General features: G+C 40.4%; 1 protein-coding gene across 1 annotated transcript in view; it reads right to left on the reverse strand.

The window, feature by feature from the left end:
• Positions 1-26,117, reverse strand: part of ANGPT1 (angiopoietin 1) — a 402,043-nt gene that overhangs the window by 157,845 nt on the left and 218,081 nt on the right. The window contains exons 3-4 of the mRNA XM_077271069.1: positions 22,184-22,305; positions 836-1,068 (exon numbers count right to left, since the gene is read on the reverse strand). Of these exons, the coding sequence (XP_077127184.1) occupies positions 836-1,068; positions 22,184-22,305 (355 nt within the window). The remainder of the gene's footprint in view (positions 1-835; positions 1,069-22,183; positions 22,306-26,117) is intronic.

Genomic DNA, 26,117 nt, shown 5'->3' on the forward strand with positions numbered 1-26,117 from the left:
GTGTTATGCTTTGAGGTCTACTATTTCTTCTGATGTGGCGGTAAAACATTACTGTAAAATTTCTGTAGTACAAGGGGAACCACCGAGCCTCACATTTCATTATGTGTGCATATACTGTACTGATATATTAATTACATTTCTTGGTTCATACATCATATGCATCAGTGTTAGCCAAAGGTCACACGACTGTTTCTATCTCATCTGAGAAAATTGGTTTTATTATATTAGTCACATTTTAATCAGAGTTTGATCAGAGTGGGATCCAATTTTCTCAAAGTTGGAGAGAAAAAAGTAAGTTTTTCTACATTTTACTGTATATATTGTCCGTCAATGAAAAGCTATTATTTTTTCCATGGATCGATTGAGTTGAATGGTTGAGAAAGTTTGGACATGTGCATGGCCCTATAGAATAATATGGGGAAGAGTGCCAAAAATGACAGCTAGCACTCATCTGATTTTTTACAGTTGTGTGCAAGGGTCATTTGTCTGATCATGGAGGAAAGAAGAAGCAAATAATGGATATTAAGAAAGATATTGACCCTGTTTAATTTTTTTATATATGAGGGGTGCAAGGACAACCTTCAATGATTCTACTTTTTCAACCCTGGGAATATTTTCCATTAAAAATCCTTTCTGAAATCGTAACTAAGATTTTCCTGACTTTGATGCCCTGGCAATATGTCCAAGGCAAGATAGAGTAGTTTATTGGCACCTGCCTAAGGCACATGTCCCGCTACAGCCAAGGATAGGCAGTCTATAACTTATTATGTGCAAATCCCAAATATGCAACCACTAGACCTTCTGCTGTAAGATCCAAAAATGAAATGTTACTGACCTCCTTCTTTTGAGCAGAGTTTGACCAGGTTGTGCACAGTGTCCATCAGCTCCATCTGCTGCTTCTGTAACATGCTGTTGTTAGTGGTGGCTTTGCTCAGCTGCTTCTCCAGCTCTTGGATGATGTAGTTCTGTCTGGACACCAGACCTTGTAATGTTTCCTTCTCTATCTTCAATGTATCCAGTTCAATCTTATGTCTGACTTCCATTTCCAAAATTTTGTTCTCCAGCAAACTGTTTGAAAGAATAATAATGTTGTAATGTATGGGAAAGAAAAGAGATGGCAAAAAGTGTTGCTTAAAAGTTATTATGGGATTAGAAAACACGTCTGTTTTCTTCCAAAAATAGTGCCACATTTGCCCACAGGTTGTGTGTGATTTTGCAGCTCAACTTCATTTGCTTTGATGGAACTGAGTCGCGACACGAGACACAACTAGTGGACAGATGTGATGCAGCCATGTCTTTCTAATCGTGGTAAAACCCTTCAAGCACCACAGTATATATAAAACTAGAGATGCCTGTTTTATTTTGACAGTTCAAGGTCTAGTGAAGACCTCCAGGACTGTTATTATCAACAGCTGTTAAGACATATTCTACAAGTGGTTCTATTGTTGAAAGCTCCCCAAATTTACTTTCTTTGAAGAACCCCTTTCATTTGTTACACGGTCATTACAGAAAAAATGGCAATGTTTTTTTTTACAACTTCTTTAAAAGGAATCAGTCAGTAGGATCAACCTACTATGCCATCTATTTTGGCCAAGTAGGTCATTGTTAGCGGAATACAATGATACCATGACCTCTGTGAGCTGATGTCTTATTCCAGAGGAATCCACATTTTTCTTAGTATGTAAATGAGCTGTTAAGATCTATGGGCAGGACACAGATATCCCTGAGAATCTGCCTCCAGAGCTTATTTTAAATGATAGTGGGTGTTACCAGTGTGAGACATGTAATGACTGACCGTCTGTCTCCTGATCTACACATCTCACTCTAGTACCATCCTTTTTTTATTTAAAATAAGCTTTGGAGGTAGATTCTCAGGGAGATCTCTGTCCATCCCATAGATCTTAACAGCTCATTTACATATTTAGATAAACGTGGATTTCTCGGAAACCATTCATCATATCGCAGATATAAAGGTGTCATTTTAATCAACTTTCTATGACCTGTATGTCCATACAGACAGCATAGGAGGATTGATCCTACTGACAGATTCCCTTTAAAGAGGTTTTTCCCTCATAGCATTGTCATGGCGGTCAGCTAGGAAATGCCAGTCCCCTACAATTTGTCAGAGTAGCATCTAGAACAGAGGTGTCAAACTGCATTCCTCGAGGGACACCAACAGGTCATGTTTTCAGGATTTCCTTAGCATTCCACAAGGTGCTGGAATCATTCTGTGCAGGTGATTAAATTATCACCTGTGCAATACAAGGAAATCCTGAAAACATGACCTGTTTGCGGCCCTCGAGGAATGCAGTTTGACAACTCTGATCTAGAAGTTTCTCCTAAAATGAATGGGTGACCATGTTGAGGACCACAGACCACCACAGCCCAGGTTGCAGATCTCTTCTCTGGCCAATAGAATGGATCAGAAGCATGGGGTACCACTTTATAGTACTGGTTATATGTCTTACTCATTAGAGGCAGCAAGATAAAAGAGTTGTCAGAAAAGTATGGCTGCTTTCTTCTAGAAACAGGGCCACCCCTGACCTGCCTACAGCTTATATCTGGTACTACATCTCAGTTCCATTACACTGAATGAGAGGAGCTGCAATATCATGTCCCTCTACTCATTGACAACTCTTCGATATGTTTCTGACTGGAATGTAAAAGACTCTTTTTTATTTTAGACCTTGAATTTATTTCTTGGATTGGAAGCTCTTTTCCTTCGATTCCAAGTTAAATATTTTAGGTTCCCCCTGGGTCCTATTAGTTTCCTGGCTTTGCTATCATCCTCTATTATGTTTTCTAGAATTTGACAATTACAACGCAATCCATATTACCTTTCATTCCTGAAGTTACAGGACGTGCCTTGTAAGATTCTCACCGACCGCTACTTCTTGGAGCCAACTCCAATGGCATCAGTCAGAGGACCGTCACAGCAGTCTGTGAGGTGGTGACACCCCGTAACTTTTCTACACGATCGCTCACCCTTCCTCCCTTATTTCACATACAGTATCAAAACCAGCTGTTTTATTCCCAGCTCTGTCGGGGCTTTGCTTTATACCTTTCAATCTGTCTGCTCTGGAGGGGGTACTGTTCCTGAAGAGATCCCTGTGGTTTATGAAGACTAACAGGCAATACTGCTCCATGTGCTACTTTCTCTTTCTTTGGTCACCCTGTAAAGATATTTCTTAACTAAATGATACATGTCAATATTTTTCACCATTTTACGCCTTTTGCAGGGTGAAACATCTGTCCCCTCGGGCCCTGCAATAGCCATAACACAAGATAATGGTTTTGTCTTGAGAAGTTCAGCAAGTTGACCATAATTGAATACATTTGTCTCTGATCTGAAAAGTTTATCAATATTTGATCTTACAAGATCCTAATAAAAGTGGATCTGTCACATGATTTCACATTACTAACTGCATGTACAGTACCTGTCTTAGACCTGGTGTACTTACTTTGCAATTCATGAAGGAATGACTATATAATTCTTTTTGAAAGTTCAAACTCTATCAAAGTCCACCTGGTCAGATTGACATATCCTCAGTGCATCTTCTCCCTGCTACTGTTGAATCTCCACTCACCTAGCCTGAAATACTGCTTGTCAGAATCCCTCCTTCACGCTTCTGTTCAAACTAGTCTCACCTAGTCTTACTGACAGATCCACAGTGTCACTTCCTGGCTGCTGCTGAGATCTCACACTGCTCAGTACAAGCTGCACCTGTCAGTCAGGCTGGGTGAGCAGAGACCGAATACACTTGGACATATGAGCTCTTTCACCCTTTAGACCTCATAAAATGATACTGTTAATATCAGAATTTCATAATGAAAGCTGCATACGTAAAATAACAGATACAATCTGCATGTAATAAAGTATGCAGCTTGTATTGTGAAAGTTGGTGATGACAAATCTGCTTTACAGGACATCCATCATCAGCTTTTTACACCTCTGCACAGCATAAAAGAATCCATTTTCCTTGTACCCATATTTATAAAATCCTAGAGATTTCCAATGATGTATGTGGTTTGTATCTGATGACAGATCTGCTTGGTCATAAATGAACGCGTTTATCTCTCATATCATGAGCTTGGCAATATTTGTTTCTACTGGATCTTCTTTAGGGCACAGACGTACAGCGACATTTCAGATAATGAAATACATTTCACAGAAAGATTCGGCTTTTTGAATACTCATTGTACGTGGACACAAGTTTTGAAATGATCAGGGTCGTTTTAACATTTTTGTCGCAAATTTCATACGTTGTTCCTTCTGTCATAGACAACTTCAGCAAATTAAAAAATAAAATAGTACAAATCACCTTTTCGGTTCATTGAGAATTTTTCTCATTAAGATTTTGACACTGTGGCCCTGATTCATCAAGACCGGAATTATTCATGCCGGTCTTCATGATGAGTAGTGTTGGAGTCAGATGCTTCTGATTCATTAAGAGGTACTCACCTCTTAATGAATCTGGCACATCTGAAAAGTGGTGTGCGCCTCCCTGGACTAGAGTAAGATTTGTGGTGTAAGGAATGCTGCTGCTTGCCATGAATTAGACGAGAGGCTTTTGCCACTCTTCCAGCCCCAGCTCTACCCACTTTGTCGGAGCTGGGTGAAAATAGCGTGAGAACGCCAGTAGTGGCAAACATTTAGCGTAGGCTCGCACTGAGCCAAAATTTTGCAATTTTTCACATTTTTTGTTTACAGCAGAATTCTGATGTAAAAGCTTTGATGAAACGGTCTCTGTGTGTGGTACCTACAAAAGCCCATAAGTACCCTCAAATTAGAAAGCCCCAAGGGTGCTTACCATATGTGCCTGTAGCTCCAGAATGCTACCTTTATCAATTTCCCGCTTTATCAACTTAGTCCCCCATTTCTGAGCAAAGTATTTCATCTGTATAGCTGCCCAGAGATGGGTGTCTCAGTTGAGTCCTTGACCTGCTCTGCCCTTATTCACACTGATGTCGTTTGACACATGACAAGATTCTAATACTATGACATTTTAAGTACTAGTACTAATACTAGTTACTTATTTATGTGCTGTAGTGGGTATATGCTCATTTTGTTTTTTGATTGGGTTTTATTATATATGATGTCAACTGACACCAGATGATGTCACTATCATGTCAGAAGCTGCACCATTTGGTCTTTGCAAATACGAGCAGCGCTGAAAGTTACATGTAATTCCAGGAAAGGTAAAAAAAATAGGGCACTTTTTTGCCCCGTCATTCAAAATATTTCAAGATGTCTGTGAATTTTTTGAAGTTGAAGAAGCTTATACAGATCATTATCATAATTTCACAGTTTACAGTGAAAGCATTCAATGTCTCATACCAGAATTATGGGCTGTAGACATGGATCACTTACAGTCATAATGATTTATTATGGTTTTCCAATGCCTCCGTAAAAAATATTGTATGTCCGTGACTTTTTGATAAACTGTACAAAAAAAATAAAAAGCCAAATTGGCAACCCTACTTACAGGTTTTTAGTCTTCATGACCCATTGGTATTTGAACAGGCTACATGGGTTGGATCCTACTCCTAAAGTTTAACATATGCCTAAAAATAGAGATGATCAAAACGATTCAATGTAAATCAAATGTTTGATTTGAATTTTATGAAATTCACTCGTTCTGGTGAATTTGAAAAATTGTGGAATTTGATTAGCATAAAAACTCTCAAGGACAGCGATTGGAGTCTTCAGATTGTCAACAATTCGAGACCTTAGTTATGTAAATCTAATGACTGGAAGAATGTGACTGACGTAAGATTACTGATTCCTGCATACAAGCAAAAACACAGAGACCATGAAATATTTTATGGTTTAATGACTTCAGGCATCATGCTTAATCCACGGGTTCACTATTCCTTTACTACAAGTCTTAATCCAGACATCCAAAACAATATCTCAGTAGGAAAAAGACAACAATGGACACCAAATCCTCACATCATGCCATAACCAGACATTCATTTCATTCTTCATTTACAATCCCAGCAGGGGCATCACTTACTTAAAGAGACTCATATTCCATACTTAACAATTTCCAGGTTTATGGGGCATCATGTAATACCACCTGCTCTTCAGAATAACCCCATTACATTGGTGACTATAAATCTTCAGTCGTAAAGGACAATTATACGGTAAGCCCCCTGTTGTGAGGACTTCCTATCTACTTTACAGCAAGCCATGACTAAGGGACCCAGAAATTTCTTCCAGCAGACGATAACCCTAAGAACACATGGTTTTTCTGGAAAATGAAATACAATATGGAGAAATAATGAAATCATGTCTTTTTATGAGAGTTGAGTCTTTTTATGGGGCTGCCATTAATAAGTTAGAGCTACCCGGCCCCTACTTACATATGAATATCCCTTATACAGTAATATCTGCCGGTATACAAGGAATGTTCAGTTGTCTAATGACTTATATTTTTGTTCTTTCATGCCCGTTTTTTTTTTTTTTTTTTGCAATTGTTTAATCAAACAAATTTAGATGTTCTTCTGAGTTACTTTGTGATCTATCTTAAACCACATGTTCTTCCAAGTACACATTTTAAGGTGGTCTAGAACCCAAGGGCAGCTTTCCTTTTTTGCCCTATTGCTTAATCTCTGGGTAATGCAGTACTGAAGGTGGTGAAAAGTTTTCCAGATCCCTCATAACACTTCAGGGTCCATGCTACATCTTCCTCCAAGTGTAACTTAGAAGATGGCCCATATATGCAAAATTAAAATGAGTCTTGATCCTCTATGCTCTATCCCTTGCCTCAAAAATGAAGGACTGATTTTTTGACCTGAGTCACAAAGTTACAAAGTAGGATGAATCCTTCAATGCAGCTTCATTTTTCTAAACAGAATAGGCAGAATAAGCCTTGAAGGCTTCTCTGAAGAACACACTTTATCACCTAGCCATGGGATAGGTGATAACTTGCTGATCAGTGGAGCACTTTTATCTTGACCATGTTCCATTTATGCATTGAAAAAGCTGAGCAGCTGGTTGAGAATTCACACTGTCTCACCATTCGGTGTGGATCCCAGTTGGTGGACGCCCACTGATCAATAAGTTGTCATTTATTCTGCGGATAGGTGATAAACTTATATTCAATCATTTTAATTTTATCCCAAAAGGTATTGATCCAAAAATGTTCACCAAACTTTATATTTAAAGATGTGGGCAAATGTTGTATTTTTGCCCCAGGTTGCGAAAAGCCTTGACCCTGTATTTAAATGCTGTGGACAAGATAAAGTAGCTTGTTGATGCCTTCTCCCACTCCTGCTACCCAGAGAATATGCTTTGCCAAGTACCCCACCTTAAATATATCCCTGGGGCATGGTCATCTTTGGGGCAAGTCTTATCCATAAAGAACCTGCAGCATTGTATTACGTCACATGCATTTCTCAATGTCCATAAAAACAAGCTGAGAAGCCCATTGTAAGATTTATACTTACATCTTTGACTTACATGAGGAATGCTATATTTTTTTTCTTGTCCCAATGATTTCAGGACAAGCATTATTTCCTGTAAGTATATAAGATATTATCATCTGACTGTGACATATGACATCAAGTATAACTTGAAATGTGATGGTCTGGAAATTTATGAAAGCTTCTCCTGTCTCAGTGGTTACTTCGTATTTGCTTTATTAATCTGTGTAAGAGGAAACAGATTTTCGAGAACACACAAGTTGCGAGTTGTCCCGAGCATTCTGAAAATGCAATGTGGGCTGTCTAGGTACCAGACTTTCAGCTTTGCAGAATTACTTTTCACGATGGAGGTATTTTTATATTTCATAGAAATTGTATGAGATCTATTCGCCCAAAGCCAAAGAGGTGGCTGTGGATTCGTTAAGGAATTTATTGTACTTGAGCAAAACATTAGTAACTTTTTCTACATTTTTCTTCTGATAAATTCAATGGAAGAATTTGGATTAGGATATTTGGGTGGCCTCTCCCCAAGGCCTTGTATTGTCTTCTGGGCCTGTACTGGCCAGTTGTGGCGTCCAGCTGTCTGTGTGTGTGCTGTTTTCTTTGATTTCTGGATTTTGACGCTAACATTTCAAAATTACTGTTGGCTCTGGTTAATTATGTTGGTGCATTTTTAGCACAGACCACCAGCAGTTAACATACCGCCAGCAAATTGGTAGATGGGCATACAATTTCAATGGCTTTAGGTAAGTTTTTTTTGTAACTAGTTTTAATAGTATCTTTGATAATCCTTAGTTAGAAAATTAAAGTGTATATGAGTCCATCGTTACCTTACCTTGAATTTTGTGATGCTGGCAAAAACCGTAGACAGGCTGCAATAGGCATCATAACCAAGGTAGACACATATAGTGTAAACACCTCCTGACAGAGTATCACAAAATTATATTTTTTCAGCTTGTCATCTGGTGTCAGTCATGTTGGGCCAACAGAAAAGATAAAGGAGGACACTTTTTATACTGTATATATATATTGTCTAAAAGGCTTTCGCATGCCAGTCACTTCAGGCTTACCCATAGGAGTATTTAATTTTTGTCTAAATTCCAGGATTCCTTGTGATCAGCCGAATGATTGGGCTGTAGCACTCCTTCCATTGTTTTCCCAGACACAGATCCATACATACAATGGTGACTGTGCCTGGTCTTGCAGCCAAGTCCTATTTTCCTGCATGTGACTGAGAAACAGCGAGCAGCAGTATCAGGCACTCTAGATATGGCACAGAACGAGTTGAAACCATTCATCCTCACTTCATGCAGCTGATAGGTGGAGGTGTCAGAAGTGGGAAATGTAACCAATTAATTGATGACTTGTCTTAAACCTAAATGAACTTCTTAAAGAATCAAGTAATTCATATTACACATTATTGTGAATTATCTTAAAAGTGTTGTCCAGACTTGAGGTTCAAGTCTGCAGTAACTCTGTGTGACTGTAGACTTGTGAAACCTCACACTACGTGCACAGCGCACGCTGTCAAGATTCTCTACTGCTGGCGCTGGAAAACGGCAGGTGCATGACGGCAAATATTCAATTTGCATATTTGTGGTAACATGCCAACAAGACGTGAGCGACCTCACTCAATACAAATCAATTGAGCGAGGCTGGATACATCTAGTAGTAATGTGGCAGGAAGTGGCTCTTCGCCAGTCGTTACACTGGCTGCCCATTCATTACAGGATACAATTCAAAGTACTTGTTCTCACCCACAAAGCTCTCCACAGTGCGGCACCCCCTTACATCTCCTCCCTCATTTCGGTCTATCGGCCTAGCCGACCGCTGTGCTCTACAAATGACTTTCGACTAACCTCTGCACTAATCCGTACCTCCCACTCCCGACTCCAAGACTTCTCCCGTGCTGCGCCAATCCTCTGGAATGCTCTACCCCAAGATATTAGGACCATCCACAACTTACATAGTTTTAGGTGCTCGCTCAAAACACATTTGTTCAGAGCGGCCTATCATGTTAACTAATCAAAGTCATTTTATGTTTGTGTGTGTAGCCCATTCACTATCTCCATCCACCCCGCACCCCCTGAAGATGGATGGACCATCATTGTAAATACATCATTGTAAATACACACCTGTACTTTGTATCTCCCCCACCTCATTGTAGATTGTAAGCTCTCACGAGCAGGGTCGTCTTATTGTGCTTTATTATTGTATTGTTAACATTGTTACCTATGACTGTTGTGTTTGAAACTGTTAAACTATAAAGCGCTGCGGAATATGTTGGTGCTATATAAATAAAGATTATTATTATTATCATTATTAAGTACATTCATACTTGCAGTCACGTGGCTGCCCGCTCCCTTCACCGGAGATTCCTGACAGTATGCACGGTGTGCGTGATGTGAGGATTCACAATCTGTAGTCACATGGAGTGACTGCCAACATGAATAGCAAGCCTGGACAACCACTCTAAGGGCTGATAGATGCTGTTTCTCATACACAACATATGACATTTATGAAATAAAGAAAATGTGTAAAAGCAAGCACATTTGCAATATTTTTCTTATATAAAATATTACCTCCATTCTAAAGAAAGGTGGGTTGTCTTATTTTATTATGCACTGATCAATGCCTTGGCTACTAGTATTGATTACTAGGCATTACTAGTTAATGTCTAGGTAGCTGGCTACTTCTGCAGTCAAACAGTGGTGGCCTCAGTGATCGCAACGCTTGTGAGCTCTTTGCTATAGAGCTTGGACTTCTGAAGCTGACCACATCCAGAGATCAGTGGTACTTTGCTCCTCCGATGCTGCAGAGGCACAAATCTCATGCTAGTGGCTCAGCCATAACACTTGCCCGTACTGTCAATCTTCAGAACACCATCCCCCTGCTGAGCAGGAAGGTGGGAAACAGGGGAGTGGTGCATTCCTGATGATTATTTATGAGAATAACCCTTTAAAGGGAACCTGTCACATAGTGCATACTGTCCAACCTGTGGACAGCAGGATATAGAGGAGAAGTTGAGCAGAATGATATATAGGATTGTAGTAAAGATTCAGTATAACTTGTATTTTATTCATTGAACTCCCTGGTGATTAAGCGCAGATTATTCCAGTGGGCGGTCCTACCCAGTGATTGACAGTTATCTCTGCATGCACAGTCATACAGGGAAGACCGTCAATCACCGAGTAGGACAACCCACTGGACCCATCTGCTTAAAAACCCCAGGCATTTCAATGAATAAAATATTTTTTTACTGAACATTTTTGCACAAAAATGTATATTAATGTAATAATTTTTCTGCTCTATAACATTCTGCAATTTCCAGCATGGCAGGTTTTCTTTAAGGGTGGATAGACATTTTACATATTAAATGACTTCTACTCTAATTCTGAAACCAAATATTGAATGTTCATCTTTTTCCAAAACTAACGGTTTGATGAACGTGAGCTGTCGTATGATTTGCCAAAATAACCATAGTGGAAATATTATAGACCAAGTTATGACATAATCATTTTTCATGAGCAGAAATTTATCAGACAGCGCCACGTACAAGTCCCCGATTGTGTAGAAATAATGCACATTTATCTGGGTGCCTTCAGGGGATTTGGATGGAGATGAAAGCAGTTTTTGAAGTCATCGTTGATAACAGGAATTATTTTAGTTCATGGACTCGGAATCATATTTTCATTGGCCTTGAAGGGTCCAACTCCCTGAAAGCTCCAGATCCCAATGTTATTTTTCCATGGAAGCTAAATGTGATTATGAAACGTCAGGGAACCATGTGATACGTATTAGGAATTCAATATCATTTAGGAAAACAGTATTAGGAAATTAAAATGATAGACATCTAGATCCTAACCAAATGTATGAAGTCATGAGCTGCTGAATCCTGACATCCAAACCGGAATATATTATTCTTGTTCCCAATAAAACATCATTATTTAAAAAAAAAATGAAACCTTCATTTTTTTTTATAAAGAGCACCACTTTTGTTTGCAGGCTATAGCTGGTACCGCAGTTTAGTCCAATTTAAGTGAATGGGGTCTAGCTGCAATATCCGACCTATGCTACGTACGGGAATGGTGCCGACCTGTTTCTAATCTTGGACAATCTCTGTACATTGTTCCTCAAACTGCTTTTGTCCCTTTTTCTGATGATTTTTTTGTGTGAAAATTAATTCTTATATATCGTAACTTTCTAAGTCTTTTAATATAATTTTTTTACGAGTTTTATATTTCCATATCTTTTATTAAAGTTTTTAATAGCACTGCACCATAGCATGAATGCTGTTGTGCTGCAAGGAACGACCACAAGGAATCTGGAAACTTGGTAGATGAGCAGATAAAAAATGAGAACAGACGCCAAAACCACAAGTGGTCTCAGGAATACGAACTGCTTTAAGAAAAAAAAAAAATCAGCCCTGGCGAGTCGACGGCAACCAATCAGATCTCATTTTCATTAGCAGCTTGTGCCCTAAGAGAATTAACCCTATAGTCTTCTACTTAACCACACAGTAATTTTGGGTGTTTCTTGGGTGTTTCTCCAAAATTTAAAAGCCCTAGCTTTCTTATTTTTACATCGACTTAAAGAAAACCTGCCATCCGGTTTGCCCTATGTAATCTATATCCAACACCTACCGGTTGTCGTTAACACCAATCCTGCAACCTCTTCATAAAAGAAAGTGTCTATTACAATTGTCAGTTGAGCTTTCTGATGACTATCTCTGGACAGTGCATGGTGCCTCCTCATTCCCCGCAATCTCCGTCCTCCTGCCTTGATTGATGTCTTACATCATCCACAGATTTTGTCTAAGGGCAGAGACAGACTGCCATATTTCTTGTGTGAGAATCGCATAGTTAAACCTCGTATTGGCTGTCGGCTCTCCATCCTGACCTGAACTTGACAGCTGCATAGAAATACATCATACTGTCTTGCTCGGGTCAGGAGAGGTGCCAGGCCAGTCCGTGCAGTGCGATGCTATTCTTGCACGAGAAATATGGCAGTCTGTCTCTGCCCTTACTGTTGCACCTGCACAATAAGGGCGCAGTCAGGCGATCATAAAAATTGGAGCAAGAAAGGAACCCAGTGTCTGGATTGGCCGGTGGATCTCCCTACAGGAGCATGACATCTGCATATAAATACACACTGTCACACTCAGGTCAGGAGAGCCGCAGTCCAGGCCGCACATTACGTATTCCGATTTATATGGCCGTCTGACTGCTCCGTTAGGAGCATGACCGGTGCGTGCACATCAAGCTGTGGGGATGGCAGTCAAGGCAGAAAGACAGCTATTGGAGGACAGCGGAAGTGCTGAGCACAGTCCGGAGATGCCTATTGGAGCACTGATTAGTAGTGTTGAGCGATACCGTCCGATACTTGAAAGTATCGGTATCGGAAAGTATCGGCCGATACCGTCACAGTATCGGAATCCAATCCGATACCGATACCCGATACCAATACAAGTCAATGGGACTCATGTATCGGACGGTATCCCTGATGGTTCCCAGGGTCTGAAGGAGAGGAAACTCTCCTTCAGGCCCTGGGAACCATATAAATGTGTAAAAGAAAGAATTAAAATAAAAAATATCGCTATACTCACCTGTCCGACGCAGCCGGGACTTCAGCGAGGGAACCGGCAGCGTTGTTTGTTTAAAAATCGCGCTATTACTTGGTTACGTGAATTCCCGGCTTGTGAATGGTCAGGTCGGCCATGTTGCCGGGACGCGGACCAATCACAGCAAGCCGTGACGAAATTACGTCACGGCTTGCTGTGATTGGTCCGCGTCCCGGCAATATGGCCGCCCTGACCAATCACAAGCCGGGACGTCACGGGAGGCTGGACACGCGCTCATTTTAAAATGGGCGCGTGTCCAGCCTCCCGTGACGTCACGGCTTGTGATTGGTTGCGCCGCGATCAACCAATCACAAGCCGGGAGGCTGGACGCGCTCATTTTGAAATGGGCGCGTGTCCAGCCTCCCGGCTTGTGATTGGTTGACCGCGACGCAACCAATCACAAGCCGTGACGTCACGGGAGGCTGGACACGCGCCCTTTTTAAAATGAGCGCGTTTCCAGCCTCCCGTGACGTCACGGCTTGTGATTGGTTAATGGCGGCCATGTTGCCGGGACGCGGACCAATCACAGCAAGCCGTGACGTAATTTCGTCACGGCTTGCTGTGATTGGTCCGCGGCCCGGCAACATGGCCGCCCTGACCAATCACAAGCCGGGACTTCGCGTAACCATGTAAAAGCGGGAATTTTAAACAAACAACGCTGCCGGTTCCTGCGCTGAGGTCCCGGCTGCGTCGGACAGGTGAGTATAGCGATATTTTTTATTTTAATTCTCTATTTTACACATTTTAACATTAATGTTGTTCCGATACCCGATACCCGATACCACAAGAGTATCGGAATCCCGGTATCGGAATTCCGATACAGCAAGTATCGGCCGATACCCGATACTTGCAGCATCGGAATGCTGTGATTAGCATGTATCGCAGGACAATTATTAAAGATATTTTCTCAGAGCAGCCGGAGTCTCAAGAAGTTGTAGGACCACCATAAAAACCAGCACAAGGGTGGGGCATTTGTTTATATAGGGAAAACTTGTGGCTTTAAATAGAGGCCTTTTTGTGAGCCATGTTACATTTTTTATGCAATTATTTTATATTTTCTAAAATACATTGGTTTTCACACACATGTGTGTGTATATATATATATATATATATATATATATATATATATATATATATATATATATATATATATACAGTACAGACCAAAAGTTTGGACACACCTTCTTATTTAAAGATTTTTCTGTATTTTCATGACTATGAAAATTGTAAATTCACATTGAAGGCATCAAAGCTATGAATTAACACATGTGGAATTATATACTTAACAAAAAAGTGTGAAACAACTGAAATTATGTCTTATATTCTAGATTCTTCAAAGTAGCCACCTTTTGCTTTGATGACTGCTTTGCACACTCTTGGCATTCTCTTGATGAGCTTTAAGAGGTAGTCACCGGGAATGGTTTTCACTTCACAGGTGTGCCCTGTCAGATTTAATAAGTGGGATTCTTGCCTTATAAATGGGGTTGGGACCAACAGTTGTGTTGAGCAGAAGTCTGGTGGATACACAGCTGATAGTCCTACTCAATAGACTGTTAGAATTTGTATTATGGCAAGAAAAAAGGAGCTAAGTAAAGAAAAACGAGTGGCTATCATTACTTTAAGAAATGTAGGTCAGTCAGTCCAAAAAATTGGGAAAACTTTGAAAGTGTCCCCAAGTGCAGTGGCAAAAACCATCAAGCGCTACAAAGAAACTGGCTCACATGAGGACCGCCCCAGGAAAGGAAGACCAAGAGTCACCTCTGCTTCTGAGGATAAGTTTATCCAAGTCACCAGCCTCAGAAATTGCAGGTTAACAGCAGCTCAGATTAGAGATCATGTCAATGCCACACAGAGTTCTAGTAGCAGATACATCTCTACAACAACTGTTAAGAGGAGACTTTGTGCAGCAGGCCTTCATGGTAAAATAGCTGCTAGGAAACCACTGCTAAGGACAGGCAACAAGCAGAAGAAACTTGTTTGGGCTAAAGAACACAAGGAATGGACATTAGACAAGTGGAAATCTGTGCTTTGGTCTGATGAGTCCAAATTTGAGATCTTTGGTTCCAACCACCATGTCTTTGTGCGATGCAGAAAAGGTGAACGGATGGACTCTACATGCTTGGTTCCCACCATGAAGCATGGAGGAGGAGGTGTGATGGTGTGGGGTTGCTTTGCTGGTGACACTGTTGAGGATTTATTCAAAATTGAAGGCATACTGAACCAGCATGGCTACCACAGCATCTTGCAGCGGTATGCTATTCCATCCGGTTTGTGTTTAGTTGGGCCATCATTTATTTTTCAACAGGACAATGACCCCAAACACACCTCCAGGCTGTGTAAGGGCTATTTGACCAAGAAGGAGAGTGATGGGGTGCTACACCAGATGACCTGGCCTCTACAGTCACCAGACCTGAGCCCAATCGAGATGGTTTGGGGTGAGCTGGACCGCAGAGTGAAGGCAAAAGGACCAACAAGTGCTAAGCATCTCTGGGAACTCCTTCAAGATTGTTGGAAGACCATTCCCGGTGACTACCTCTTGAAGCTCATCAAGAGAATGCCAAGAATGTGCAAAGCAGTCATCAAAGTAAAAGGTGGCTTCTTTGAAGAACCTAGAACAATTTCAGTTGTTTCACACTTTTTTGTTAAGTATATAATTCCACATGTGTTAATTCATAGTTTTGATGCCTTCAGTGTGAGTGTACAAATTTCATAGTCATGAAAATACAGAAAAATCTTTAAATGAGGTGTGTCCAAACTTTTGGTCTGTACTGTGTATATATATATATATATATATATATATATATATATATATATATATATATATATATATATGTATATATATATATATATAGGGGTGAAAACAGCAATTTCACTTTTTTGTTGGGGGTGGGTTGTTTTTAGCGGCTCACTTGTTGTATGACAATATAATTTTGTTTTAGTTTTTGTAATTCAGCTCAATGACTACACTTTATACATTCTATACACATCGTGCAAAATTGTTTTGTTTGGATTTATTATAACATTTTTATTTTCAGTTGATTTAGGAGGGTCTATTTAATGCAGGACAAGCTTTTTGATCATTTTTTTATTCTATTTTTTTGGTGGGAGGCATTAACAAAACACAGCACTTTTTAATTTAAGTGTTCAATGTGTAAGATAAATCATTTGTTATTTTGTAGACATTATTGGGCTTAGCTTTTTTGTTTTATTTTTTTTTTAAAGTACTTTAGAAAGATTTTTTTTTGCCTTTTGAACTTTTTTGAATTGTTTCATTTGTTCCATCTAAAAAACTTATTCCAACTTTTAGGCACTCGTAAAATACATCACAATATTGTTATATTTCAACAATTTCAATGTAAAAATGAAAAGTGTTCCCCATCCTTGGAAGGACCTAGTAGACTTCTGTACTTCTGTATATGGCAGAACTATATTACGTTAAGTACATACTGATAATAAGCCAGCAGTATAGAAAGGCTGTACATACATACAGTGTACCTGAAGGTCACCACCAGAAAAAAAGAGAACAAAATGATTCACAATATTGGCCCTTAGTTGTCAGCACAAAGGACGATACCACTAAAATCTCATTGTATGGCTTATTATTTATAGTTATGGAGTGTAAAAACCTCCTATCCTCTGTTGCATCACTTTCACCCAGGCTTGGACTGGCCCACAGGTAAACAGGAGAATCCTTTGGTGGGCCGCTGTACAGGAGTGAAACACCACTCTCTCATATAAGCAGTACCTGGCACCATATATTTTAATCACTATGTACAGACAAAGGCGTCATCTCATTCGTTTATCAATCTAACCAGTTCATTGCTCTATAAGTTTGTGATTGAGGATAATGTCACATTTGCATGTAGCTGAAAAGTGGGGCCCTGGAGTTGGGTACTGGTGGGCCCTTGGCACCCTAGTCTGACACTGCAGTTACACCTATAATAAACTGCTTCTAGGAGTGACATCAGCACAAGATCTTCACATTGGAAGCTACAAATGCACAAAAGCCTGAGATCACCATGTGCCTCCCAGTCATGCACCAAGGTCACCGGTCCTGGAGCGGCACATTTCACTGACAAATTGTGTCATAGTCACTTACAGCAAGTGACAAGACACAATAAACCGAGTGGTAGAAAAAAAAATTGCTGACAAGTTCTGCAAGAGTGAATTTCCTGCTTTAATCCTTCTCTTTCGACCTGGTTACACTTCCCTGAGACAAAGCGCCTAGTGTGAGCAGCTGTCAATCTTTTGTCTGCCCGGCTTTTGTCTGGTTGTAGGGCAGACGTGCTCATTCAGCCATTTTCTGGATTTCTTATGGGCAGTATGGAAATATGCATGGAAAGCCATTGTTTTATCAGAGTGAATTACAAAATGCAAAGTTCAACCCTAAGGAGTCGGATTCGATAAGGGCTTCGGAAAACAAGCACTTTTAGAATTTACTGCATATTAAAATGTTCAGGCATTGATTAGAGATATTACCAATTTTCATTTCTTTTACTTACAGCTCGTTGCTTTTGAGATCGACCGCCTCTTCTAGATAGCAGAACATGTGCAGTGCTCTTTTTTATGGAGCTTGTAAGCGTTGTTTTGAAGCTGGCCAGGATCGCTTTAGCGCAAAGTTACCTTCTAATCCCAGGCCAGCATCAGCACAGGGCTTACAAGCGAGACAGCAGAGGTGGTCGGTCTCCTAGACAACAAGCCGTAAGCAAAAAACAAAGTTAATATCTCAACATCGGCAGCAAATTTTTAGTAGCAGTAAAGTCTAAAAGTTCTTGTTTTTACAAGCACTAGCTGATAAAAACCCTAAAAGATGGGAATAACCCTTTTGTCCTATAAGGAAAGCAATAATCACTATTTTACAGTCTGGGTGTTAAGTATATAATTTCTGGGCGTCTGGCTGTAGGGATCTTCACTGAATCTGTGAATGATTGACTCAAAATTTCCTTTTCGCTACTTTCCGATCAGGTCCTCTTCTTCCCTGCTCATAGAGTAGGAGGCACAGGTGGTACGATGCATTAATATCAAAGGAAGCAATGGTGGACACAGACAGATGAGGGCTCCTGGTTGGGAGGTAGAAGTGGCCCAGTTATCTCCTGGGCTACTGTGCTACTGCACATGTTAAACCGATGATATGTCCGCCCCTGATAGGAAGGATGTCTTGTAGGACATAGGTGTACAGCAGTCTGGAGGACCAATGATGTCTTGTAGAACGTAGGTCTACAGCAGTCTGGAGGACCAATGATGTCTTGTAGGACGTAGGTCTACAGCAGTCTGGAGGACCAACAGTGGTGGGGTTGGGAGCCTATGACTCGCTGATCTACTACACGATCCAAGTGTATCAGCATCATGTTGATAGTTCAAGGTGCTGCTCACACAGAGATCCGGGGGCTCAAAAAACCAAGACTACAGCGAAGAATAAAGAAAGAACTGGCTGGATAAGACTGAGGGCAGGCAAATACTTGGCCTTGTCTTTTATAATTGCGTGCTAATTTTTCTTATTGAAATTCACTTGTTTGTGTCATTTCCAGTTAGGCGGATTCCTCATGAGAAATCTTATTAAGAGTTTTGTTATTCCTGCCATTACGGAACCAAACAATCTCACTAAATCACTCCTTTATTATATTAATCTGGGACTGTCTGCATGTCTGTCAGTCCGCAATACAGATTTCAATACTAGGCGTACCAAGGGGGATTGAAAGAAAACTGTATGACGGGGCCAAATAAATTGTAAAGGAAATATTACAAATTACAAGCCAGACGTGTAACAGAATCAATTCTAATAATACTCCTTATTATATTACACAATGATTGACACTCGAGAAAAATAGGGCTGAACATAGAGTTTTAAAGGGAAATAACCAGACGTGTTATATAAAAAGCCATTTTGATCCAATTTCATAAGTAAAGGTAATAATTGTGATAATTCAGATTGGACTGGCTAGTTGGAGCAACGGAGGATCCTCTGTTACGCCCAGGCTCTGAAACAGTTATGAGCTCCAAAGGTCCAGAAGAAGACAACCCTATTCGGAGGTAACTTTAGAACCTATCATTGACCACAAGTGTCTATTTTAATATTTATTTTATTAATGATATGTCCTGCATGTACTCTAATGCCAAATAAGCTCACAATGCACTCATAAGAATGTATATATTCTACATACAAGGATTGAGAGACAAAAAAATAGTTTGTTCTAGTAAAATTAGGATATGTCTATATGGGACAGAATATTTAGCATTAATTCTACCAGAAACTGAAGGGACACCCGTGGTGGGAAATCTACATCAAATCTGTAGTGTTTCCAGCTGGCTGCAGCCAATCCCAAGATCTTTGGCGCTAAAACAGCTATAGAAAAACAAAGCTCCGCATCTTGACGGCCAATGCCAAGAGAACACTCTGGGGCTTACAGTTCTGTAGCCTCAAGATACAGTACAGGATAGCACTTGAACGGGGCTCTCAACATGAAGGTACAGGATACCGTCTCTCTTCCAGCAGTCACTCACAAATTCTCCTGAGCGCAAACTGCCTGAATCTGCACAGGATGTTTTCTATTGCTCATCAGCTCACCACCAAAAGGATTCCATAGAGCTCCACAGTCACTCAGCTCTCAAGAATGCTCTGTCCTAGTTCCACAGCAGAAACCACAGGTTACCAGGATGAAGTGGTTAACACCTTCACACACACACTAGTGCAGCGCCCCAGAGTCCTGGTCGTTGCAGTACTGTGGCTCCGCCACTATAGGGAGCTATGGTGCGTCTGATGGCACTGAAGGAGTTCATCTGATCAGGTATCACAGACACCAATACATTTCATAGCCGGGCCTCCGGGGGGAGCTAAGGGTGCTATTCATTAGGCCACTCCCCACCATAGTGGGTAAACTGGGGGTCAGGCAGGAAGTTAGATCAGAAAGCTGACTGGGTTGGAACCAGGCAACACCTTGTGGCAGAGGGTGTTGTAGGGGAAGATACAGTAGGGTCTCTGTCAGGGGTGGGATCCTGGCAGAGGCTTGGCAACTTGAACGAACGTAACGGGACCGTGCCTGCTCCGGGTAGCGGCGGTGCCCAAGGAAGGACTAGAAGCGAGATAGATTGTGCTGAGTGAGAAACGAGATCACGCAAAAGGAGAAATACCAGTAGGAGTTGTGCTGTAAGACCGAAGCAACATCCTACTGAGGCGCACTACCGGTGGCCGGAACGCCGAGGGAGTATCATAACATTCAGCTTCAAGCAATACTCTAAACAGCGGCAGGACAGTCAGTTTAAGGCGGGCTGTCTAACCTAAATCACCTATGCAGTCTTGGGGGGCAACCTGTGGAGAGGGGCGACTCTAGGGTCCCGGAAGAGCTCCGAGCCTACCCGTCAAACGGGTGCCGTCCCAACCAGAACATCAGGGAGGGACGGAGGATTAGCAGAACATCATCTAATCGAGTTGTGAGGGAACTTAAGAAACAGACACAACAGTTGTGGGGGACTTTCCGTAAGCACAGCAGGGAAGGACCACAACACATAGCGCTAGAAGGAAGGCACCGATTTCCACCTGTGAAGGGAACTCTGGAGGTGCCATTGGACCGGCCGGACTTGCGCAGCCTGGTCAACCGTATTCCGGACTGAGGACTCAGAGATCTTCAGTAAAGAGGTAAAGAGACTGCAACCTGGTGTCCTCGTTATTTACTGCACTGCACCACTACAGCGTCACTACCACCATCCATATCTACTATTCACTGTGCGCCCCACGGCAGGGTCACGGACCGGGGCCTAGCCGCCGTGACAACCCCAGAGCAGAGACTCAGAGGCCCGGTACCGGGTACCCCTCGGCCCTGCGGCAGTGGGGGCGCCACACTAGCAGCAAACAGTCTTTACAGAGTCCAGTCTCCTTCCTTTTCCCAGCTACTTGAGAAAAGCATAAATTAGGGACAGTGACTCTGACTTTTATTTTTACTTATTTTTACTTATTTTTTCCAAAGCTGTTTTTATGCTTGGTTATCAGCTGCAGAGCTGGAGCCATCTCCATTTTGTGCTCGTGCTGCAGACTCTGTAATATTGGGGAGCTGCAGTTCCCTTGCCTACTTGCTGCAGATTGACAGGCATCTTCACTTGTCCAGTATGGTGAGAAAACTGTTAATGATCCGAGTGAGAAAGTCAATAGCTGCAGCTCATAAACACAAGGACTCCAGCGGTGCAGTAGATAACTAACGATTTTATAAAATTGGTTGCAAGAAAAAAATGTATATGTAACAGTTTTAGAATCAGGCATTAACCTAGTGCCAGATTGTCTTTAAAGCAAGCTTTTCACCAGATTTTTCAAAATACACATTTTTGTATCGATGTATGAGAGCGGATGAGGCTGGTGTACTTACTTTGAAAACCCATTTTAAGAATAGCTGTATAATCACAATATTAAGAGGAGTATTTTAAAAGTCCAGGTAAAGTCAAGAGTCCAATTGAATTCACTCTGTGCCCATACACCCAGCCTGACAGCCACAGCTTGTACTGAGCAGTGTGAGATATTGGCGACAGCAGGGAGGAGGGACATTGAGGAGCTATAGGCAGACAAAATGGAAGGAGATTGAGATTAAGCTTTAAAAAACCCAAATAAAACAGGAGGAAAGCGCTCCTTGTGTAAATCTGTGCATCCAAAATCAGGTATATGAAGAGTTTTTATGGTATTGCACTTTTCAGGGTTGATCCAACTTCTTAGTATGCGGGGAAGGAGTAGGATCAACTCTGCGTAATACAATAATCTTTATCTACCTGATTTTGGTCATCCTTTATCCACAGGAAGTGCCCAGAATATCCCCATTTTTTTTTCTGATTTTCCTACATAACTTTTTAAAAAGGAATATACAGCAATTCTAAAATGGATTTTCAAAGTAAGTATGCCAGTGTTATCAGGTCTAAGAGATTGCAGTGTACAAGGAAAGCTGGAGCTCTGTATCAGACATATGAAGCTACGACTCCTATAAAGATTTATTAAGAAATTAACGAGCACATAATTTGGACCTCAAAATGACCCAATGATAAAAGACGGATATTTACTTTACGGAGCCTCAGCCCGAGACTGATGTTAATAACTATATATTAATCACTGTCATAAATAATATTAATTACTGTTGAACAACACGGCGGAGATTGATTTACCTGTTTTTTTCGTGAATTTTTAGAATTTCGTGAGTCTGCTGAATGAGCTGTTTTTCTAGTTTGTACGTCGACAATGAGTTTTCTAACAGCTGAATCTCTAATCTGGATGTCTGGTTGAGAACCTAGAAAAATAAAGAGGAAAAAATAGCTGCGATATATCAAAATGTCATTTTTCATTAGTGCAGCAACATAAAAATGTAACCTTGTGTTGCAAAACGGGACGAAAAGCAAATAAGCTCAGTGTGATAGTGCGAGGATGTGTCGCGGCAGTCCTGTGCTATGGATGGATGTCACTGAACCATAAGTAAATGTTATTGTAAACCTGTAGTTATAGATCTCCCCTGGTATTTTCATGGTGGTCCTACAGAAAGCTTCATTTGATGACAGGGCTAGTTCATTTTGGCCCATGAGACTTGTGAGGTTTGACAGCCATTTTTATTTTGCATGCGGGTTTGGTACAGCTAAAGCTTCGGCTCAGAAGAACTGGTGTAGCTGTGGGACCTGGGGAAACGATCAAATAATTGCTACAATTTGAAACTGAACCATAATGTTGAAAGAAGACCGAAACGCGTGGAAAAGTCAGAAGTAGCATGGATTGTCCTTGGCATACGGCGTGCTCTGAGACCTACATTCACTTTCATTGTTTTGCTTAAACTTTCCATGTTTTAATAAAAGATTTCCCATATTTTGCTTGGAAATCAAATAAGTTACAATAGCGTCCAAAATCTACTTTTCGTCAGACATTTGTAGCTTTGTACATTCTATTAAATACGGGTTTGTGGACCACTAAGGTAAACTGTATTTGTGCCTTACTTAAAGGATTGTCTGGACTTAAGCTACAAGTCTGCAGTCTCTATGTGACTGCAGACTTCTGAATCCCCACATCGTGCGCACTGCGCGCTGTGCGGGTTGTCAGATGCCGACTTCGGGAGCACGCGGTCATGTGATCACAGGTATGCGATGTGCATACTTACGGCCACATACAACGAGACTGCATTCGGCCACACTCAATACACTTTCGTTGAGCATATATTACAAAGGTGCTTATTCAAGCGTTCTATTACTTATGAAACAAAAAATTAAAATGACGATTATGCTTTAAGGCGAACCTGACAGATGATATATGTTGCCGGATGATCCACAGGCAACATGTATCAGATATTGGCTGGGCGATAACAACCAAGAATGTTTGACGGTGAGACGCTGTGGTGTTTCACAAAAAATAAATACTTTTGAGACTGACCCGAACTGGAGACTGATCAAAAAGGCGGTTCTCCGGCAGCTCCTCCCTGCCTGCTTTCAGTGACTCACAGGTTTACTCACACAAGCAAAGAGTCCACTAGTCCTCCATGTAACTCGGGCCCCAGAAGGACTGACTACATGCTGCCCATGGATCAAACACCATATATCAACTGTCAGGTTCGACTACATGCTGCCCGTGGATCAAACACCATATATCAACTGTCAGGTTCGACTACATGCTGCCCGTGGATCAAACACCATATATCAACTGTCAGGTTCCCTTTAATAAAGTAGTGCCCAATAAATCTGCCTAACCTGCTCTTTGTACTACTGTCAGTTGCACTGCATTTCTGTTTGGTTGGTCGTGTTAGTAATAGTGGTCTATAAAGCTCTATAAAGACTAGATTGCTCCCACAGCACTTCCTCTGCTACTGCATACTGGTCCTTCTCCCCCATACTGTATGTCTTTATTCCCCCTCCCTGTACACCGTCCTTCCTGCTCTTTGGTGACTCATGTTGCATCTGCTAATCCTGATGCAGCATGGCTGCAGTGCCCGTTACTGGACCCGCAGATCTTGTATCCCGTTACCTCCGGTCAAGATACTAAATCTTCCTAATAAAAACCTAGAAATCCAAAATGGATCAAAAAGGCCTTTAATAAAGAAAATCTAATTTAGATTACCGTACAGATTCTACTGGGTTACAAACAGACATGTACACTGACCCTACCAAAGAGGGAGATAAAAGCCCCCCAAAAAGTTCAGAAAAGTTAAAGAAATTCAGGAATCTTTACGACCAGAATCTCCCGTTCTGTAATAAAGCCATTTCTGAGTGTTACATAGACGGCCCATTGGTGTTAACGAAAATGATGTAGTGCTTAAAGGAAACCTGTCAGGCTCCAGTTGCTTTTACACGACCTCCATGACCTTTTAGTCCTTTATTCCATAGTCCAGTAATGTTTTAATTTTCTTATACAAATATAAAAGAAAGTTGAAAAGCAGCACTAGCAAGCAGTATGTGAAAAATGGGTGCCAGACCCTCCAGGCATAGACCGGTCCTCGATATAGTACTAAAAAAGATGAAGACAGCACTCCTTTTTTGAAAAAAAATATAGTGGTTTATTAGCCCATGTGGTCTCCTGCAACTTTTTGGCTCAAGGTGTGAACCTTTCTCAAGAAAGTGTAGATGATATAGCAATAGATAGGGATTAAAACATAACATTTATTACATTCATTGAAAGGAAAAACACAACCTGAAATGGTACAAAAGCGAGAATGCTTTCACCAGCCTGTAAAAATGGTGCAAAAACCCAGGCCTGCTTCCCACACTTGCAGGCCAAATAAAGTGCCAATATGGAGGATTGGCTGCCCATGACAGTACCACTGATATGAAACACATTTGCATATAGGGCCTGACATAACCTGATCAGGATGCACTGGAATACAACATGTCAGACAATCATGTGATCTGTAATCTGATTCAGGTTTGTATAAAAGGTAGATCAAGCTAGCAATGATCTTCAGCGGAGTGATCTCACCCACGTCAGGCTGGAGAAGGACCTCTGACCAATCGATAGTCCTGGTGGCTTTACACATCGCTGGTGTTATGGCTCCAGCCACATTCAAAGGCTACTTGATGATGTCAGTAGGAAACGATAACTGCCTCCCGTCCGTCATGGGATCATCAGGGGAAGTGACAGACAGATTTGTGACTTCAGCCTTGTTGGGGCAATACAGAAACCCCCTGTAACATGGCCATTATTATTATTACTATTAGTAGTAGTAGTAGTATTATTACTATGATTATTATTATTATTATTATTATTAATAGTAGTAGTATTACTATCATTATTATTGCTATTATTGTTATTATTATTATTATTATTATTGTTATTATTATTATTATTACTATTGTTATTATTAGTTGTAGTATTACTATTATTAGTAGTAGTAGTGGTAGTAGTAGTAGTAGTAGTAGTAGTAGTGGTATTACTATTGTTATTATTATTAGTACTAGTGGTATTACTATTATTATTATTATTATTATTATTGTTGTTATTGTTATTATTATTGTTAGTAGTAGTATTACCATCATTATTATTACTATTATTGTTATCATTGCTATTATTAGTAGTAGTAGTATTACTATTATTGTTGTTATTATTATTATTACTACTATTGTTATTATTAGTTGTAGTATTACTATTATTATTATTAGTAGTAGTAGTAGTATTACTATTATTGTTATTATTATTAGTAGTAGTATTACTATTATTGTTATTATTATTAGTAGTAGTAGTACTAGTAGTATAAATATTGTTATTAGTAGTAGTAGTATTACTATTGTTATTATTACTATTGTTGTTATTGTTATTATTATTGTTATTATTAGTAGTAGTAGTAATATTACTATTGTTAGTAGAAGTAGTATTACTATTGTTATTATTAGTAGTAGTAGTATTATTACTATTATTGTTATTAGCAGTAGTAGTAGTAGTATTACTATTATTATTATTGTTATTATTAGTAGTAGTATTACTTTTATCATTATTATTACTATTATTATATCACTTTTGTATCCAGGATGTATTTGGATCTATTGTAGTTAGGACTTTTGTGACTTTTATTTTTGTTGTAATCTTTTAGGCTATGTGCACACGTTCAGGATTTCTTGCAGAAATTTCCTGAGCAAA

Source organism: Ranitomeya variabilis, chromosome 6 (genome assembly GCF_051348905.1).
Source record: "Ranitomeya variabilis isolate aRanVar5 chromosome 6, aRanVar5.hap1, whole genome shotgun sequence".
In the NCBI taxonomy this organism is placed as follows: Eukaryota; Metazoa; Chordata; class Amphibia; order Anura; family Dendrobatidae; genus Ranitomeya; species Ranitomeya variabilis.